Raw genomic sequence first — 21,938 nt, 5'->3', positions numbered from 1 at the left:
CAATTCGAAAATTGTTTACTTTCGTTAACTGGCTTTGTTTTTATTTAAATCACGACAAAATGGTTTATTTGCATGACAATTAAAAATGGACATATTCAGAATGTGCAGTCACTATTAAAACACGCTCGATATGTAGGGTTGCTGTATTATTATTATTATTATTATTATTATTATTATTATTATTATTATTATTATTATTATTATTGTGATTTGTGAATGTAATACACACGTTTTTGACAATACAATATTCTTATAAAGCGTTTTAGATTAAATAATCAAACAATTGCGTGTGCATGTTAATAATAATATCAATAATAATAATAATAATAATAATAATAATAATAATAATAATAATAACAACAACAACAACAAAACAGTAAACTTTCACTGCGCGTGCTAAACAGTTGGTCTCACAACTCAGAAATGAGCACAACTCATTTACAGGTATTTCAGAAAAAGCTTGTACTGCATAAAAAACGTTAAGTGTTGAGCCTGTGAGAGGAAAAGAAGACCTCCCAAGTGGTCAGGGCATGCGTGTCATTTCAAGCGAGTCCTCTAACACTCCATTTATCCCTGCGAGCATGAGGCGACTGCTCTGTTTTGTCGGTGATAAACATTAAAAACCTTTAAACGGGAGCATAAATCCAGATGGGGAAAAAAAGAATCACATGAAAACGGTTGATTTTTTATTTATTTATTTTTTATATAGACTAGTCAAAGATAACAGAACTTAGCGCCGAGATCAGATTTTTGTAAGCGACGAAAGAATTGCTGCTTTTTTTTATTAAGCCAGCCAGATTTGCAAATAAATTCGGGTGCAAACTTTAAGAAAGTAGGCCGATAACAAATGAACAGCGCCCGGGTCAAATGCTGTCAGGTCAAAGCGTCATATTTTACATTTTATTGTTGAGTGCTACACGTCATTGTTGTAGATAAAGAAAAGTTAACACTAGTTAAAATATAAACACAATGTTGTTGAGATCTATAATTGCTTTTTATTTGCGGTATGTGCAATATTTTGTAATAGGAAACTAATTAGAAATAACTATTAAAGATATATTTTACAGCACATAAACAGCTTTTTTTATTTTTTTAGCGCTTCGACGGTGAAGATTTGTTGTCTTCATCTTCTAATGCGCTGAGGAGATGGCGATCAAATCATTATCGGTAGGCCGCGTATTACCATCTATTAAGCCTAATAGTAATGTTTTTCCTGCTAAACGTCCAGGATTGACATTGCCTGACCCTCACCAAATTCGAGGGTTTTTATCCCTTTCATTTAAATGGAAACCATTGGAATGGTACTGCAATACATCTTCACTGAATAATAAACAGACTTCGTTCATCAGAGACACAAATTATTCACAGCGTTAACCTTTTAAACTGACCAATTAAACAACCCGAATACAGGTCTCGTCGAACGACTAGCAGACTGTCTTCGCCGAATACTTGAGCTCTGGGTTACAATTTATTTTATGTAATAAAAGGATAAAGCTTCCGCCATTGGTTCATATATTAGTTTCATATATTAGTTCATATATTAGTTTCATATATTAGTACAATGCAAATTGTGATGTTCGATTGAGATTATCCTATATTATAAATACACAGGGGAAAAGTAGACACTGCAAAAATAGGCTAAGTAATAAAGTAATTAACCTATGAATTTGAACCTGTATGGGTTATTGGAAATGTTGTTGGGCCGCTTATTACTTCCGTTAACCTGTGGCATGTTGATGCATCAAACCTATTCGATCTTGCCTACCATTTGCATTATTACTGATAGTAAAAACGAACGGGCACGTTTCTATTTAGCTATATCGGATAGGCCTACCAAACCTTGAAAATATTTTTAACGTCTCCAATGATAAATATACATTTATAAATAAATAACAAATAAATTGATAAATAAAAATAAGTAAATAATAATTAAAAAAAACATTCAGAAAAACTAAACCACAGAGATAAATTCAGGTAGACGCCAGTCAGAAAACACCTACATTATTGCCTTGGAGGCCTAAGCTGTCATTGCGATGTTGGCTGATGGTCCATAAAGATATCTTAAGCTCCCTCTGATACTCTCGAGGTTTTAACTGTCTAACTGTCAAAGAAAGACATTGTGAAGTGACTTTCAAAGAACTCACCTCACACTAAACGTTTACAAATAAAACTTGCGTGTTATGCATGCACCTTGTTTTAAAATCAGTGTGCACAGTAAAATGCACACAAATTGACAGTTTCTCTGACTACACTGTAAAAAGTGCTACACTCACAAAGTTGGTTCTATCTACTTTAAATAATTGCAATCTAGTTAATTTTATTTGTTTTATACCAAAAAAATAAAATTTGCTTCCTCTTTACTTAAAATATATCAGTTTTTATATAACTGTATATTTTGAATAAAACTAATGCAGTTTATTTGATTAGATTTTTGTACGTGGTTATTGTGTAGAATAAATGTTATAAAAGTGAGTTGACACAGACAATTTATTAGAGCAGCTGTCGATGTGGGCAGGTGTTCATAAAACGTGATTTTAATAGTTTGGCGTGACTCCTTTTTCATTGCCCGGGATTTAGCAGGCAGACGCAGCTTCTGCAATGGTCGACATCAACTGCTCCCAGCAGCGGATCTGATTAACACGGTAAGTTGCTAATTTAGCCGAATGATAATTGTAAAGTCATGCAAAACTGCTGTCTTCGCTAGGCAGGTGAGGTTTTAGCTTTGTAAATTGTACTGTAGCCTCAGGTATGTTAACAGTTAGACTGCTCTCACATGGAAAGCTAAGTTGGCTAACGCTAACCAACGCTAGTTTATGCTAACGATTAAAAGTGATATTATTGAGAAAAAATAGTGAAAGTAGTTTTAAAACACTTAGTAGGTATAACTAACGTTGCAGAACCGATTAACAAGGTCACTGGTGGGCGGTCGGGGTGTGGGGGTTCAGTTTGTTAGCGCTAACTTAGCTAAAGTTAGCTCACCTAAGTTATAGCAGCACATTAAGGATGGATATTAAATGCAGAAACGTATGCAACAGTTAAGTAGTTTGTGTTTAACGTAAGAGAAAGTATAACTTAAAGTTTGTGTTTTAGAGATTTAGTCCATAAGTTTTTTAATGCTGCATAGTGAATAAATTGCAGATTTACAATTAATTTTAACTTAAATTACATTTACTGATGTTTACAGAACCATTTAAATTGTATGCACCTCATTCTAAAATGCACGTTCTTGGTCTTTAGATACCAAAGTGATTTTGTTACCTGTGGATCTTCAAACTTCACATCCAGGTAAGAAAAACATTAGATACAACTACAGCTATAATTATTTGCAGGCAGGTAAAACATTGGTAAAATTGCAAACAATAGTGGGCTCCATAGAATTAACTTACATTTGATATCTGAAGTTTTTTTATGTGTGCAACAGTAAAAACAGTATAAAAATATCCTAATGCAGTTTCTTATTATCTGTCAGTCTTTCAATAAAGCTAACTGATAACACTGAATCACTGAACTGTCATTTGCCAGTGACATTAATTAAATGTCAATTAAATGTAGCTTTAGCAAAAATTTATTGTAAACCTTAATGTAATGTGTAAAATGGCAATGTATTTATTTATTTATTTAATAGAATTTGTATTATGACGTGCAAAGTTTGGTGCAAAATGAAGATGACAATTAAATTATAGAATTTGTATTCTATAATTTTCATATAGCCATTTTCAAACAGTTTTAATATCTAAATTAAATACACATTCTTATGCTTTATAAGTTGCCAAAATAAACAAAAAATGTAATACCTAAATTTTAACAATTCTTTGATTGACAGGAAACCACAATGACATGCACTGTTACACTGAGTAAAATCACAGTTTTCTTTAAAATTTGATAACTAAAAACACCTGGAATAATGTAATTACACAACCTCTATAACCTTTTTTTATTTTTTAAATAGAAGTTAGGTAATTTTAACTAAGGTAATTTTTAACTGATAAACTAAGGTGTTTCACCCATGCATCATTCTCACTGCACTTTTGTAACTTCACTTGTAGTTATTTTCTATTTAGTATTTAGCTATTTAATGTTGTTTGGTAGCAACCACCTGAACTCCTGTTTCTTTTTGTCTCTACCAATAGAGTTGTGAGGAATCAGAGGTGCATGCGGCTGCCCACGGGAAAAATTTGCCATCAGCCCAACACAGTTTGGATTATCATAGGACTGTCAGAGGTTTGCCAAACCTGTCAAATGCATGATGGCTCCTGTTTGGACTTACCGATGTCCTCGACTTCAAGTATCCATCAAAACTGTATACATTTGAGATATATTAGAGACTCTTTGTGGGACTGGACATTATGCATCCTAAATCTTCATCAAAATATGCAAATCTCCTCACTGAGTTGCCTTGGATGATTTCTCAATAGGATCTGGTATTATTAATGTTTTTATTAATGTATTGTGTACGTGTAGCCACATTAATGGCCTATTTTGTAGTCACTATTAAAAGGAACATCGATTGATATTGAATACATGTTATGGTCTTTAATCCATCTTTCCATTCTTATTTAATTGTTATTGACAGGAAAGTCTGTTTATCTGTTTTTACTAGTGTATATTGTGCTTACAATATAGAAACGAAGATTTATTTTCTGAGGTTACAGCCAGAAGTCAATTAAATTAGTTTTAAATGACATATGCATGGTTAATTTTATTTAGATCATTAAGTTCATAATACTTAATTAAAATGAGTACAGTCAACATATAGCAATGTATAAGTAAGTTAAGTTTAACAAAAAAAGTAAGTTTATCTGATTTGAATAATTTTAGAAATATTAGTTGGCTCAACTTAATTTTATTGCATTTGTTTTAAGCAATGTTTTAGTGTTTAAAATACTTAAAAAAGGCTGGAAGTTGAATCAACCTAAAACGTCCGATGCAACCACTTGCCTCACTTTTTTTAAGTTAGATCTAAGTAACATTTTTTACAGTGTACCTGGTTGATTGTACTAATTAAATATCCTTAATTAGCATGTACAAAATACATATAATTATTGCTCATAGTTTGAGATACATTGATAGGCTAGGAGTCGTAATGTCTGTGAAATGCATGGTCATATAGCCTAATAAAATGGATATGAAAGCAGTACCGAACGGAAAAAGAAAATAATAATAAAAAATCTCTCGTTGCATAGACTGAAAATTAATTGATGAATGATGTGTCACACGGAGATGGCCCAAATGTTGAAACTGGGATTCTAGTATCAACAATGGTATACCATTTCTTAGACATCTTTATATCTGTGCGCGATACACATATGGCCAGTCAGTTTTTCAATCATGAAAACATATGTTACTGTGCACATATAACATACCTTGCATATGCAACAGACTGTAAAATAACCTCACATGACATGTGGTAAAACACAAAAGTAAGCTCACTGCTTGTGGTTAATACGTTGAAGTATGGAGTTGGGACAAGGTAACCGGTCACCAAATAACTAATCTGACTTTTTTTAACAGTGTCTTGAACGTGCCAGAGGAAGGACATCAAACTCATGAATCAGTAATGAAGAGCAGATCAGGGTGTAACCATGAAAACGAATATACCATAGCAACCCCAGGTTCTCCTGTCACTCAGGGGCCCCTCAGGCCCGTATATCCGGGGATAGGTTCCTCTCCCATCCATCATGGGCAGTAATGGAGAGTTTCTGGAGTAGTCTGTGGCTGACTGTGCTAAACCACAGCGATGACAGCTATCTGCTCTCCTGCTTGGCACTACCCCTTTCACTGTACATTTATTTTTCTCTCTTTCTGTCTCTCACTCTCTCTTTACATCTTAAAGTAACTTTCCCCATCATGCTATTTTACACCGCAAACCCTTCCCAGCATATAGATCAATGGATATGCATTTTCAGTCTACTGCCCTTCACATTCAGAACCTGCTGTAGATTGACACACAAATAAGTCTAGGTCACAAATAAGATGCTTGAAGACCGTTGAATGGTTGAAGCGACAAAATCGTAAGGTTTTCTATTATAAAGTGCGATGAATTTCGTTTTTTAAATTTTACATTTACTTTATCAGATAACTTCAGAAGTAAATATCCATTAAACTGCTACACGTTGTTTACATTAAAATGCTTTTACAAGCAACGAGTAACAAAACTTATTTTTCAGAAATGACACGAAAACAAATGCTAATAAATCAATAAAAAATCGATAAAAAAGTGATAACTAATATATATATATATATATATATATATATATATATATATATATATATATATATATATATATATATATATATATATATTTATTTTTTATTTTTATTTTTTTTTTTTTTTTTTGCCGAACGATATTTGTTACAATTGTTGCTTAATTTGCGATGTTTAATTTCACAATCAAAGGCCTAGAATTGCGTGTCGAGGCGCAGGCTTCAGGGTCAGTGGAGACATGGGCAGGGGCCCCCTGACTCAATTTGACATTGATGAGGATATTATGACAATCGTCGTGCAAATCGTTTCATTTCAATCGTTTCAAACGCAAATTGCGTTTCATGAGAATGCAAAACACAGACCTTTTTCCGTTAAACAGCTTCGGTCCCGCTAAAGTAATTTATCCAACTGGCTACAAACCAATTGTACAATTGTTCGTTTTACTAATTTGTCTATTTATTATATTATTTTCTTTTGATTTATTGTCCAATTTAACATTGCAATGACTGATAAAATTAAACTGACAATAAAATCATGTTATAACAACTCATCGGACTTATCTGTTTTTACACAAATTTGGCTTTTACTTGACTGTCTTGTTTTGTGTAGGGTTAAAGGTTGTAGGTTGTTTATATATATATATATATATGTGTGTGTGTGTGTGTGTGTGTGTGTGTGTGTGTGTGTGTGTGTGTGTGTGTGTRTATATATATATATATATATATATATATATATATATATATATATATATATATATATATATATAAATTAGCCCCCTGTATATTTTTTCCCAATATCTGTATAACAGAACGATTTTTCAGCACATTTCTAAACATATGTTTTAATAACTCTTTTCTAATAACTGATTTAATTTATCTTTGTCATGATGACAGTAAATAATATTTGACTAGTTATTTTTCAAGATACTAGCATTCAGCTTAAAGTTACATTTAAAGGCTAAACTAGGTTTATTAAAGGTGAAGTAATTAGGCAAGTCATTAGGAATGGTTTGTTCTGTAGACAATCAAAAAATATTGCTGTAGGGGCTAGTACTCAAGTACTTTTTTATTCTTACTATAGTAATTTTTAAGATTGTTACTTTTACTTGAGTAAAATTTTCGGCAATTACTTGTATTCTTACTTGAGTACAGATTTTGGATACTCTACTCACCTCTGATAATAATAATAATAATAATAATAATAATAATAATAATAATAATAATAATAATAATAATACAATGATTAGTATCCCTTACACTAAATAAAAGTTATAAGAAACACTAAATCAAACTCTTCAGCACCGATGCATATGCAGTATAAACTGCGTTTAAATGGTCTGAACCTGAGTGGAAAATAACAGTCTGATCTCATGAGAAAACGTAAGTATTTTACATTTTGCCAGTTTGTCGTACGAAATGGTACGATTTTAAAAAGGAAGCGTGGCACCAAACTCCACCCCTAACCCCAACCGTCATTGGGGGATGAGCAAATCGTACTAAATTGTACGAATTAGATCGTACGAATTCATACGAATTAGCCACTAAATGAAAAAGCTACGACTTGCCGTAAGATTGTGTTGAAAATAACCAAATCCTGTAAATATTATTTTATTGCTATTAGGGATTTAACAGAATATACAGGTACATTTTCGAACCAACGAGAAATAAAACTGTTATATTAAAAGCATTTGAATGTTTGTTTGTTTTTTCTCAATAACTTTTAGTTTTATTTTGCTTTTAATGAGGTGGAACACTCATGACAAAAACACCATACACCCACTAAAGTGCAACTAAATTGTTTGCCGCCCATCGTTGCATATCCCATTCGCAAACACTTATTGATTTAGCAAGTGGGTGGCAGATTGATTTGGAACAAGGTGGCCCCATGTTTATTGGGCACACAAGTCCACAGGACTGAAAGTATAGGACTTCTCACGGGTGGCCAGGCCACTGTGATACACCACACCCCACTGCTTTCATTGCTTGCCGCAGAATGGTTTTGATCATGGCCAAAGGAAAATGCAACACCTTGATACCCTAATTCTGGTCAGGGTGGTCAAGGTAGCTGACACAATTTTAGGACACTGCAATAACTATTCAAATATTTCGTGACGCATGCAGTGTCGATTTTAGCGTTTTTGCACCTTTTACGTAGGCCTATTAGTTTTCTTATAATCAATGTATTCTTTATAATTTGTGTGTGTGTGTGTGTGTGTGTGTGTGTGTGTGTGTGTGTGTGTGTGTGTGTGTGTGTGTGTGTGTGTGTGTGTGTGTGTGTATGTGTGATACACTTACCCACCGCTTATTCTGTTCTATTGCATCTGCGATGTTTATTTTTTCTGTTTTGGTCGAGGTGCAAGCCTTCAAGTTTACTGGAGCCATGGAAATCTGTAATTGATAGAAGAAAAAAAGCGTTTTATTTATTTATTTTTTTTAGTATTATTTTTATTTTTAATTTTTTGGTTCAATGAGGTGTGCTTTTATTACCACTATTATTATCATTATCACTATTATTATTATTATTATACATTTTATTTTGTCTGTGTCAGTTGGCGTTTCTGTGTGGAGTTTGCCTGTTCTCTCTGCGTTCGCATGGGTTTCTTCCGAGTGCTCCGGTTTATCCCACAATTCACATGCGGTACATGTGAATTGGGTCGGCTAAATTGTCCTGTAGATGTTTCCCAGAGATGGGTTGCGGCTGGAAGTGCATCCGCTGCGTTAAAACGTGTTGGATAAGTTGGCGGTTCATTCCTAAAAACTAAAAACTCAACTATTTAGTCTCCACTTCACTTCCTAATCTGCAATTGCCTCTTTGAATATCACACTAACTGTACAACAAAAATAAATAAATAAATAAATAAAAATACTAATACTACTAATACTTCCCTTCTTAGACTTTACAGACCTGAAACTTGCCTCTAGCACTTATTCATTGTTGCTCTTAGTTGTGTTAATTGCTTCCTTTTCCTCGTTTGTAAGTCGCTTTGGATAAAAGCGTCTGCTAAATGACTAAATGTAAATGTAAATGTAATTCCGCTGTGGCGACCCTGGATTAATAAAGGGACTAAGCCGAAAAAAATAAATGAATGAATGAATGAATGAATGAATGAATGAATGAATGAATGAATGAATATTATATATTATAAAATTCAGTGACATAATCAATACAATTAAAAATACAACCAAAATAAGCAAGACAAAGTATCCATAAGTCACCATGCTAGAATTTTGGTGTATTTTGCGGCTGAACCATGGGTCTGCTAATAATGCACTTCAAATATTGCAATCGATTTTACGATCTGCTTTGGGTTTCGATTTTTGTAAGTAAGAAAAATACTGCCATCCATTCGATAAAACGACTTATTATCCTTAATAAACCGAAATATTGTTATTATGATTTATTTCATTATTTAATTTATGACGAAATAAACATAAATTATTGCACAAACATGACCAGAAGCCTGTTTCAGTGATTCAATGGAAGCTTTAAATGACTGCTGTTATGACACTGATCTCTGCGAGATTAAAACTCCAAGTTTGTTTGATTAGAGTTGTCAAAGAACTATTAAGACTGTCACTGTTCACAATCACTATTGCGGTGAACAGCATCGTCAATCTTTTCACAACATCGATCAATGAAGGCTGCACTGAAAACTATGCTCGTTGCTGAGTATCAAGATTTTGCTGTTGATATATATATATATATATATATATATATATATATATATATATATATATATATATATATATATATATATATATCGTTCTTATAAAAGTTTCAAAATATTTTGTTTCTATTTACATATAGAGTATATTTTCAAGTGACACCACAGAAAAAAAAAAAAGAGATTTTTTTGCTGCTTCACATTTTGTTTTTTGAACTGTTTGCAAAACAAATTACAACTATAGCCTATCATATTGAACGTTTTGTGAAAAGAGTGGAAATAGTGTAAAGTAAACATGTCAGCATTTACAGAAAAATGAATGAATGATTAAATAAATAAATAAATAAATAAATAAATAAATAAATAAATAAATAAATAAATAGTTTTATTTACACATGCACACACGTTGCTTTTATTCGCTACAATGTTTTACCATAAAAAAAAAAAAAAAGGATTTACAAAATGTTGGTAAGTGGTTGCAAATAAGTTTATATGGGCTGAATTTAAACAAACAAATAAATTTAGTAATGTTCAACTTAATTTGTTTGTTTCAATTCAACTATTTCAAGTTGTTGGTAACCACTTTCCTTAAAAATGTAGTAAAACCAATACATATGTTTATATCTACAGAACCTAAAGATTTAGTATAAGTACAGATCATGTTGGATTCAATAATAAGCGAAATTAATATTAAATATTGTAAAGTATATTATCTACAGTTGAAGAGTCAGATCGTTCAGAAACAGTGATGACTACGGTGATTGCGCCATCTTGTGGTCTCTGTGTGTTATAGATAAAAAAAACTTTGTAAAAAATCTATTATATTTTGAATACTGATTATTAAAGTGTTTTATAGTGTATGTCTATAATTTTCTATATAGGCTTAATGAATATTTATTTTATCTATTATTTTAGATAATATATTATTATTATTAGTTTATTCTTAACCAAGGACGGACATGGGGCTAATAATGAAATAGTTGTCCTTTTGAAATGTTGATTTTCATAGTGCCATTGGCAGAACTTTTTGAGAAAATCACTTCATTTTGACCAGTTACTCGGACAACAGGCATTTAAGTCTGTTGTTGGTGTAATTATTTTATTTAATAACTCAAACATATATCTTTGATTCAAGATTTAAGTAGATGCTATTTACATGTTCTAGGATATGTTGTTGTACATTTAATCAACAAATAATGACAAATAATGGCTATAAAATACATTTTAAAGAACATAGTGATGTAATTCTTTTTTTTACTTGGTCTTAAATTCGTGCAGAAACATTGATTAACCTTGAATATTTAAAGTACAAATTTGTTTAAAAATAATAATGAATTAATAAAATTTATGTATTTAAGCTATAATATATTTAAACAAAATATAATATGTATTCTATATAACTTGTAGAACAGATTCTCTCTTGTAAGGTTTATATTTAATTGATTTTCTTAGCAAAAGTCGCACTTAAAGCCATGCTGTTTCATCCACTCAGTTTGCAAACCACATGTCCGTTCTAAGCAAACTCATTTTGTTTGTTCATTTTCTCAAAAGTTATACATGACAAAAACTATATAACAGATTTACCACATATAAAAAGCATGCAAATTATGAAATTATGAAGACTGCATGGCAAAAGCACACACACAAACAAGAGTCACATTTATATTCAAATTTGATTATGTGACCTCAAGACAGAATCTGCGGTCATATTTTTATTTATTTATTTATTTATTTATTTATTTATTTATTTTTGCTATTTCGGCGCAGAATTTTGTTAAAATTCTGCAGATTTATGCGGAATGATTTTGAGAGTATCATAACTAAAACAATAACATATGGGCTAAAAGTAGCTATCTTTTTAACTTGAAAATGAATTTAGTGTTTACTATGCAAATCCAATTAGATCCACTTAATTTGGTAAACAAATCAAGTCTTCAATATAATATATCTACTTGAAGACAGAAAACATTACTTTTCAAACTGTATTGTAAATAAATTATTTAAATATTTTCAAATTAGTCAATAATATTACTGAAATTAATAAAAAATAAATATAAATTTACACAAGTGAATAAACAGAATCAACTAGGGCTAAAAATCTGCATAAATCTGCGCGCGCAGATTCCGTGTGGGCCGCCCACTCCATGGCACATCACTGAGACAGACAGACAGACAGACAGACAGACAGACAGACAGACAGACAGTATTCGATCGTGCGCCTGCAGCACCAATTTACACTACTGAACAAAATAAGCTATATACAATTTTAAGAAATCGTAACTTACTTTTCAGGTCAAAAGCTGTAGGCTATTCACGACTTATTTGGAATATAAATCGGCCTTTACGGGACTGACAAGCCATTAAACCTCCAAAGTATTTCAGACGAAATAGGAGGATAGACAGAGAGACTTTGAGTTGGACAATAAAGATGCAGTCTTTAAAATCTACACTTTTTAAATGCACAGTTAAATTACAACATCTAGTATACCCTTATTTTGCAAACTTTTATTTATTTTCTTTTGGCTTAGTCTCGTCAGGGGTCTCCACAGCGAAATGAACTTCTAACTTATACAGAGCAGATGCACTCCCAGCTGCAACCCACCCCTGAGTACTTTTTGTTCGATTTTGTTTATTATTGTTTTATTATTGTTTAGTTAAATAGTATTGCCCTAGCATGTGGAGTACAAACATTAAAAAAACTCTTCTTCTTTTTCTCACCCACTCGTTGTATTCGGTTAATTCATGATTGATTGATTGATTGATTGATTGATTGATTGATTGATTGATTGATTGATTGATTGATTGATTGATTGATTGATTGATTGATTGATTACTAAACAAATGAAAGATCTCTGTGAAACTATGGAAACACCAAGAGAGATAAACAACAGAATAAGTCAAGAAATGTCAAACTTGTTTAGTATGCGGCAACCATTACGGATTTTAAATTATTTAATTGATTTTTTTTTCTTATTTTACAGGAAAATAAATACTGGCATTGCAAATTAATACAATGGACTGCAACCCTAATATATTGTCATTCTACCAAATAATTAAGTACCATACATTACCCATGGAGCTGAGGAGATGCAACGATATGCTGATTTAAAGAACAGTTTTTGGAGGTCCAACAAGTGCGAAATTATTATTTTTTACTGGCTTGGAAATTACATGACATGCCCGCTAGAGTGCAGCCTCATTCGTTGTAATAACTGGTGGTGATGTACAGAAGGTACTATTGTTGAAAAGACCTAATCATGAGTTTTGCTTAAAAAATGCAACTATCAGATTAACAATCAGCATCCAGCACGCATTATCCGTAGATTACAAAGCAAGGTAAGCCTTGAGTAATTCATGTTCAGGAGCGCAGATCATTGTAGGCTTTGGTAATTTCACAAGAGGGCGCCAAATCAAGTTATAGGCACCCCGAAACCGGTCAGCGGCGGTCACTGAACAGAGGCGTCTTTGTGGCTATTTTGAACGATCTGTAAATGTATGCACATGACCAGCAAAGCTTGTTTTTTTCTCGTTGAATTTCCCTCTTCTTTCTTATTCTTAACTAAAGAGTCTGTAGTGATTTTGCTCAACATAACATTAACCTAACTGTAAATAAATATTGTTAGGCCTATTTTGATATGATATGATATATATATATATATATATATATATATATATATATATATATATATATATATATATATATATATATATATATATATATTTTTTTTTTTTTTTTTTTTTTTTTTATTGAGCGTATCGTTGTGAAGATTAATCTTAGGAAACTAAGACAAAAGGTAATTGTGATTTAAGTGTCTTGCAGAAATCTTTGAGCGGAAGATCTCTTTTAGACAATGGCACAACGTGCTCTTTTAACAACAAAGGCTCCGGTAGGGGGCGGTATTTGAAATGTAAAATCCAAGGGCAGCATTGTTAAATTGCATTTATCAAATGCAAAAAGAATCTAACCTGAACTAAATAAAATGAATAAAGTCAAGGTTTTGTGTACTTTTTACTATTCTACGATTTTCTGTATTCATGTTAGTCTACATCTCTTGAAGTTACACCCCAAAAGGAGTAAGGCTATAGCTTCGAAGATGTTAAATGTGATTGAAAATCACATTATGTTCATACTGTATATCAATAGGATGTTTTTGTTTTTATTTTTATTTTATTTAAGGTTAAATGTCGTCTAAAGAACAATCTCTGTATTTTTTAACCCATTTAAGAATTGCAAACATGTAAGCTGGAATAGTACATTTTACATTTAGGTTTAAAATGAGGAATGATGGGGATAATTAAACATGACACTGTTTTTACAGCTTTCAACAAAGGTTTAGAAGTTATTACATCCATTACAGAGATACACACTCAACCAGCAAATCATAGTATCAGGTTTCACAATTATTGTTGTTACAATTTTTTTATTCACCTTAAACTGTTTGATTAAAATAATTTGTGATAATTATGTAATGCCATGTGTAACTCTCTTATTTTTCATTTTGAGCATTTTTCTCAGCCTCAGTTGTTTATGTTCAGTTATCTAAATTTAAAGGCTGTGAAAATAACTTGTTTCTCACTATAAAGGTAAAATTACCGAGCCTACACAAAATAATTGGAGAAAAATGCTAATTTTAGAAGAAAACATCAAACAGAATTTAGAGATTTTTCCATCTAAACTATTAACATATACAACTGAAGTCAGAAGTATTAGCCCCCTTTATTTTTTTTTATTCTTTAATTTTTTTATATTTCCCAAATGATGATTACCAGAGCAAGGACATTTTCACAGTATGTCTGATAACATAATTTAAACATCATTTTAAGGACAATTATTAGCCCCTTTAAGATATATTTCTTCTTGTTTGTCTACAGAACAAACCATCGTTATAAATGAACTTGCCTAATTACCCTAATCTGCCTAGTTAACCTAATTAAATTGCTTGCTAAATAGCTTGCTATACATTCATTCAAAATTAATTACAGCACAGTTCACATTTTCAAAAAGAGTATCATTTTGGTTTGTTTCAACATGTCTGCTCTTGCCAGATCTCGGAGCTCATAGCATTACATTACAGGAGCAGTACAGCTGAACAGGATGTGCTTCATCTAGAAATATGAATGTAAGGCCACTTCAAAAAAGAAAAAAACAAAATCTAAAAAACATTTATGTAGAAAGGAAGACCCATATTCAAAGTAAAATTAGCACATAGTAAAGGTAAATCTGACATCCATCCTTTAGCATTAGATGTTGTGCAATCTATATTTGATACAAAGGTAAAATCATCTACATATTTACATATGCTCCTTTTTTTCTTGTTTGTTCAACTGTCAATAGTCAGATTGATTGCAACTAATTCTTCTCTACAGTTTTTTTTAGTGTAAATAAAGATTATTTGAAAATATGTTTGACTTCTTATTTTGTCAGTTAACTCTGTGTGGCTTGTTGCTGTTTCTGTAGTTATGTATGAAATTTTCTAAGTAAATAATGTACTTTCCCCCACGTCAGTGTATACTGTCCACTTCTACTTTCATGGTCCTACCTTTTGTGTACTTTGAGGGCCATTAGGCTAATTCTCCAGAATGGCTTTTTACACTTCTATTGTGCTATACCTATTCACGTCTATTCACACCCAGTAGCAAAATGTAAGGAGGTGTAATTCAAGAAAATGTGAGGAGTTGTTTAATGGCTTGAATGTAACAGCGTTATGCTAATGCCTAAATTTGTTATCCATCACAATTCGGTCTAAAATAAGTAACTTTGTAGAAAGACACTAAACTGTAAATGACACAAACTTTTTTTTTCTAACACATTTCTAAACATAATAGTTTTAATATTATATATATATATATATATATATATATTATTATATATTAAATTTATATATATATATATATATATATATATATATATATATATATATATATATATATATATATATATATATATATATATATATATGATTATTTATATACATGCATACATAAAGTTGAAATCATAATTATTAATCCCCCTTCTAAATGTATATTTATTTTTGTAATTTTTTTTCTCCTGGAAAAGTCTTTTTTTTCAGCTTGAATTAAAGCAGTTTTCAATTTTTTAAACACCATTTTAAAAGTCAACATTATTAGCCCCTTTAAGCTATATTTCTTTTAGATAGTCTACAGAACAAATCATGGTTATACAATAACTTGCCTAATTACCCTAGCCTGTCTAGCTAACCTAGGTAAGCTTTTAAATGTCCCTTTAAGCTGTATGGAAGTGTGTTGAAAAATATCTAGTAAAATATCATTTACTGTCATCATGGCAAAGATAAAATAAATCAGTTATTAGAAATGAGTTATGAAAACTATTATGTTTAGAAATGTGTTGGAAAAAAATCTCTTCATTAAACAGAAATTAGAGAAAAAAATAAACAGGGGGGCTGATAATTCATTGGGCTTAATAATTCAATTGCATGTATGTATGTATGTATGTATTTACATTAATTTTAAATTAAAAGTTTCCTTTCTTCAAAGGATTTCCACCTACTGCCCTAGTTATTCACATACATGTCAGCAGCTGTCCATCCCCCCACTGGCCTTTCAGTCAGAAGCTGCGAGTGTTTTCCAGCATGAGTCTTTTAGTGGCCACACATTTCACAGAACTGGCTTGAACTGCCAAGAGTAAGATTGCAGATTAGAGAAAGCATCAATTAATCGCCAATTTTTAGTATTATATTTTTGTAAATTACAATGATGAAAGCTGAAGAGAACAATACTTTAAAGAATGCTGTTTATTGTACTAAAACAGTGCACTCTTAAAAGTAATAGAGGCAGATATTTTTTTGTGCAGTGATGCCATAAGTAAACAACATTTAAACAGCATTTTTATAGTGTGAATAACTATTTAATAGAGTAAACTCTATAAAGAACCTTTGTGCAATAATAATGTAATATTATGTTTAAGGCATATTATGACCGAAAACAAAAATGCCCTATCCCCTCACAAGAGGTCAACGTGATCACGTGATCATATGTTTTTGAATGAAACTTCACCAAGCGTATGTTTGACACGGTTGCAGAACTTGCAATGTTGTAAACACAGAGTAAAAAGAAGAAGGGGTGGGGGGGAGAGACACTGGTAGTAAAATGGGGCGGGATGTTTATAAAATCAGTTTTTAATCTGTAATTTACAGGGGAGATATAAACTTTTAAATGTAGCTCAAACCATACAAAAACCAAAATCGTAAAATATAATGTGGCTATGGCTTGGTTCGTACATACACCCATACCGTATGAAGGGGAGTGAGATGAACAGAGCAAAAGCGCGCCTTCTCTGCACCCTCAACAGCCTTTTTGTCCATATGGCGCGAGGTTTTGTACGCCGTTTAAATTTTAAACACGAAACCTTCGAACGTGATTATGTTAGACACGGTGTTCATCCGACAAACTATTTCGTTGTGAGTTTGCAACGAATTCGTGTGTTTTTCTACATTATATCAATACGACAGTGAAACTGATGCTGCTTTCAAAGACTTACCGCTCATTATTTTAAATCCCCAGCTCAACCAATAGGTGACGAGATCACTGCCGTCGTCATCTGGACCTAATTTTCACGAAGAAACTTGACTGCGGTAAGAGGCGGCCAATGGGAGTTTGAAGCGGCGCCTACAGCTTTGCTGATTCAAATTTGAACCTGTCCCAACCAATCAGATGAGAGCTGTGAAGGTGGAGTCTATGGGCATTTAATCAAGTTTGTGCGCGCAGCGACAAAACAGTTTACAACAAGACTACGTACGTTTTGTCGAGCAGTTGAAGCTGAATATAGGTAAGTGTCTCTCTCTGTATGCGATGTGTTTTTTATTTGTCAAATTGTTCTTGTGTGATCTTTTAGGTGTTATGCTTCAGTAAAATAACTTTAAATGTGTTGTGTTTTGCTGTGTTTTTAGTGCAAATTGAGTTTTATACTAAAATTACTCACTTTAACCAACATTTCATTCAAAATCTAGAAAACGTATTTGCTTAACATTTTTGTCGTCTCTTTTGTGGGTTCTGTGAATGCGTAGCTTTTAAAGGATTTTGCCAGCTTAGTGATCTTGTAAAGTTAAGCGCGTAAGCAGCCATGACTGGCTGCGAGTTTGAGGTCGTAATGGAGCGCTGCGCTCACTTCACTGAAACCGAAGCGTCCAAAAGTTAGCTGAAGTAATGCTTTTTACTAACGCGGTTTATTCACTTCCTTTATAACGACTAAAATTAGACGTGTCTGTTTCTTGACAGACCTTATGAAGTGTGTTTGTCGTAGTTTAGGCGGGAAAACAAAATGGAGGGATGCTTATTGTTCTAGTTGAGTGATCTGGTGGAAACGAAGCAGGAACTTGATCGGATTAACGTTGGCGTTTACTGAGCGATTATTTCACGGCTTCTCTACGAATGCACAAAGCTTTACCACAGCAAGGCCTTGTGACTTTGCTTTTTATTTATGTTCTTTTAAACATTTTTGTCCGTTTTGTCACTTTTACCGTTTACAGTCATGGGTAAAGATCCAAATAAGCCCAGAGGGAAAACGTCCTCTTACGCCTTCTTCGTGCAAACCTGCCGGGAGGAACACAAGAAGAAAAACCCAGGGACCTCGGTGAACTTTTCAGAGTTCTCCAAGAAGTGCTCTGAAAGATGGAGGGTGAGTTGAACAGAAGGACTGCAATGTTTTTCCGGGGGGTGGTGGTTGTTAGGGAGGGGGTGGGGCGGAATTACACGATGCATCTGTTACTCAAGTGACTGAGGCGAATGTAGGGCGGGAGGATAAAGAGCCACACACTGCGCCTGGCAGAAACTAATCATGGTCTCATGTTTTTTTTTTTTTTCAGACCATGTCCTCCAAGGAGAAGGGCAAGTTTGAGGAAATGGCTAAGACTGATAAGGTTCGCTATGACCGAGAGATGAAAAACTATGTGCCTCCGAAAGGTGCAAAGGGAGGGAAAAAGAAGAAGGATCCAAATGCACCAAAGAGGCCACCGTGAGTAGCGTGCAAATGTGCTTCTGAAGTCTTGTGTGACTATTTTTCTTAGTTTTTTATTTTAATTTTCTCTCTCTCTTCTAGATCTGCTTTCTTTGTCTTCTGCTCTGATCATCGTCCAAAGGTGAAGGGCGACAACCCGGGCATCTCTATTGGTGACATTGCAAAGAAGCTTGGGGAAATGTGGTCCAAGCTTTCACCAAAAGAGAAGTCTCCATATGAGCAGAAGGCCATGAAGCTGAAGGAGAAATATGAAAAGGTAAAAGTTGGCCCGGTGCAAGTATTTCTGATGACAACTACTTGTGCTAACTAGTATTTGTGTACCAGGATGTTGCTGCATATCGCGCCAAAGGTGGAAAACCAGATGGTGCCAAGAAGGGTGGACCTGGCCGGCCAGCAGGAAAGAAGGCAGAAGCTGATGATGACGATGATGAGGATGAAGATGAGGAGGATGAGGAAGAAGAGGATGAGGAGGACGAGGATGATGATGACGAATAAACTATCAGGAAAACTTGAGCTGAGTTGTTTGCAAAACAATGTGAATGCATTTTTTAGCATTTAAAAATTTAAGACATGTACAGAAATGTGTATAATTGAATACATATGGAGGTCATGTGCTGTTTTGTAAATGTAACAGCTTTATTTTTTTTTTAAAGCACTGCTTTTTTTTGTCTGATAGCTGTGGATGCTTTGGTTTCTTTCCCTGTTTCATTATTTCTACTGCCATTTTAAGACTAATGAGGAACAATTTGACTGTAGTGTCTCAATTTTTAAAGCAAGCTTTAAAGTTGTCTAGACTGAATTTTTTTTTTCTTTTTTTAATTTTGTATATTATGACTGTTTCCCCTTTTCACTGTGTGCAATTTTGAATTCATTTGACTTATTAAAGGATTTTGCAGAATTTGTCGGTCTACGTTTAAGTTTTTTGCTACAGGTGCTGGAAGACCATTCTTGAGGTATTATAATTGTTTGCAAGCTGATTATTTTCCAATTCAAGTTCTGCTAAAACTACTTTAAGTGTGGCACTAATTTTTAAATGGCAGATATTAGCCATTCATATTAAAATGTGGATATTATTAGGCTTTCTTGTGACTTAAAAAATCTGTAGAGTGGGCAAAAAAAAGAGTCACAAGCTAAAGTGCACCTTATTACCCCATGGATAATCTTTTGTAATTGATTTTATATATTATATAATATATATACTTTTTTGCTAAACTTTGTAGTAGATTTATCTGGAGGGAAAAGGTGCAAATGCACATGTAAAAAGTTATACTTGGGTGTATTAATGAGTTATCTTTGGTTTGAGACAATCTATGCTTTATTGTATGTAAAGATAGCTGGACTACTATTTTACAATCATAATAGATGTACATTTTTATAGGATGACATCTGCTCACCTGCATGACAAGATAGCTGCTGGTTATACTGTTCAAGGTCAGTCTGGTGCCTTCAACCTAATCGGTAAACAAACAACCTATTATAATCATTCAAATGTTTGGGATCACTTCCACTTTATAAAGACTTTCCAAGAACAGGATGCAAAACAATCTTAAATTGGTCAGTGAAGGCAAGTGCTCAGTTTTCAGAATTCAGAAAACCAACAATTTGATCAAATTTGTTTACAACTAATAACAAACGACTATTTAAATAATTATCCATTTTAAAATTGTAATAAGTGGTTTAATGTATGATTGTACTTGGTCTAAAAAAGATTTAAGCCTTTAAAGGGATGGTTGTCCCAAAAATAAACATTCACATTCAGTTTTTAAAATTCTAAATATCTTTAAAAAAAAAAAAATCAGAATATCAGGAACATAAGCTGCCATGCACATCCATAGTAAAAAAAAAAAAAAATTTCTATCTTAACGTCAGCTTTTTTCCAACATTCTTCGCTATAGCTCTGTGTTCAAAATGATGGCAGAATTGTTATATTGGGGTGAATTACCAGTTTAAATGTTTAGAATTAATAGAATAAGCAATGGGACCCTATATTTGAGAATACTACCAGAAACCTTCAGTGGCAGGCAAAAAATCTGACCAAGTCTTAATACAAAAACCTGGTAACTTGCATATAAAGTCTAGATCAAAAATACATCATTTACAACTTCCTACATTTCAATGTCACTGCTTAGTCCTAAAGCTAACTAGAGTAAAACCGTTAAATTACATATATTATGAACCGCAGAATAAAAAAAGACTTAAATTGGGGAATACTTTTAGATACCTCACAGTCAGACTTTCTAGTTTTCACTCCTTTCACAAGATACACTTACATTTTAAAGTGACTTGAACTCTCAGAATGAAGGTTGTCCAGATGGAGACCGTTTCAGCCATAAGAAGAGATGTTAGTCGTTCCAAGTCTGTTTTCTTTTCTTCTTATCTTCACTAACTCATTCAAGTTCCCTAAAAAACTAGTCATCCATGAAAGACAGATGAATGCAAAGGCGTGATAATATGAAGATTCCCCATGAGCAATTAGTTCAGCACCTGGAATTGATCACCAATTTAGCACCAAACAAGGTAAGAATCCATATCTCATCATACGTTGTCTCCATATTTTAGAGAATTTGGACTAAAATACGTCTGCTGCGACAACCTCTCATCAGCAAAAACATTCACTTTAGTAAAGAAAGCAAGTTGGAGTTATTGGGCTCGATGAACATTAGTAAACTGTTTAAAGACAGCCTAAAGTGTAAAAAAAAAAAACATTGAGAAGTGTCATGGTTTGGTGGTGTTCTCTGCAGCAAAGGATGTGTCTCTTATTTAGCTGTATGGCAAATGTTTATCAGAAACACATACATGAATATGTAGTTCCTTCCCTGCACTCATCACCCAATCAGCCATCAATATTCATACAGTAGTTTACTGAAGCTGACAAACTGAAAACAATTAAATGGCCTGCCCATAGTCCTGTACTAAACCTTGTTGAAAACCTAAATAAATTCCATAGTGACAAAATAATAGCCAAGAAGTGACTAGATGTGCTGAAGTTATTCAAAGCAAGACCCTGTGCAATTCATACCCATTGTTCACTGCTGTAACCAGAAAGCTTGATCTCCAAACTACAATCACTCTTC

The 21,938-nt window shown here is 32.8% G+C and overlaps 2 protein-coding genes and 1 long non-coding RNA gene across 17 annotated transcripts in view; 2 read left to right on the top strand and 1 right to left on the bottom strand.

Moving 5' to 3' along the window:
- cep44 (centrosomal protein 44) overlaps positions 1-21,478 on the bottom strand; it is a 207,433-nt gene extending 185,955 nt beyond the window's left edge. For 3 of the 15 annotated variants that reach the window (XM_073949134.1, XM_073949137.1, XM_073949150.1), the window contains exons 1-2: positions 17,389-17,421; positions 8,500-8,592 (exon numbers count right to left, since the gene is read on the bottom strand). The gene's annotated coding sequence lies outside the window, so the exon portion shown is untranslated. Of the gene's footprint in view, positions 1-8,499; positions 8,593-16,418; positions 16,524-17,388; positions 17,422-20,258; positions 20,316-21,134 lie in introns of those variants that run through there. The other 12 variants (XM_073949143.1, XM_073949130.1, XM_073949139.1 and 9 more) reach the window with 6 other exon arrangements.
- LOC141386126 (uncharacterized) lies at positions 2,569-4,518 on the top strand. The gene is made up of 3 exons (XR_012407230.1): positions 2,569-2,642; positions 3,238-3,285; positions 4,131-4,518. It is a non-coding gene; the product is annotated as an uncharacterized lncRNA (long non-coding RNA).
- Positions 17,620-19,762, top strand: hmgb2a (high mobility group box 2a). The gene is made up of 5 exons (NM_001037424.2): positions 17,620-17,676; positions 18,377-18,525; positions 18,713-18,861; positions 18,946-19,120; positions 19,189-19,762. The coding sequence occupies exons 2-5, from the start codon at positions 18,379-18,381 to the stop codon at positions 19,357-19,359; spliced, it is 642 nt and encodes a 213-aa protein (NP_001032501.2). The 5' UTR covers positions 17,620-17,676; positions 18,377-18,378; the 3' UTR covers positions 19,360-19,762.
- Positions 21,479-21,938: the final 460 nt, after the last annotated feature.

The sequence above is a fragment of the Danio rerio genome, chromosome 1, assembly GCF_049306965.1.
Source record: "Danio rerio strain Tuebingen ecotype United States chromosome 1, GRCz12tu, whole genome shotgun sequence".
In the NCBI taxonomy this organism is placed as follows: domain Eukaryota; kingdom Metazoa; phylum Chordata; class Actinopteri; order Cypriniformes; family Danionidae; genus Danio; species Danio rerio.
The sequence above is the reverse complement of the archived record's forward strand: the minus strand, read 5'-3'. Positions and strand labels throughout refer to the sequence as shown.

What these genes read in the sequence shown, in the direction of transcription:
- hmgb2a (NM_001037424.2), top strand. Translation starts at nt 18,379, where the DNA reads ATGGGTAAAGATCCAAATAAGCCCAGAGGGAAAACGTCCTCTTACGCC. An exon ending in AGTGCTCTGAAAGATGGAGG is followed by an intron (nt 18,526 to 18,712) that starts GTGAGTTGAACA and finishes TTTTTTTTTCAG; the next exon opens with ACCATGTCCTCCAAGGAGAA. An exon ending in AATGCACCAAAGAGGCCACC is followed by an intron (nt 18,862 to 18,945) that starts GTGAGTAGCGTG and finishes TCTCTCTTCTAG; the next exon opens with ATCTGCTTTCTTTGTCTTCT.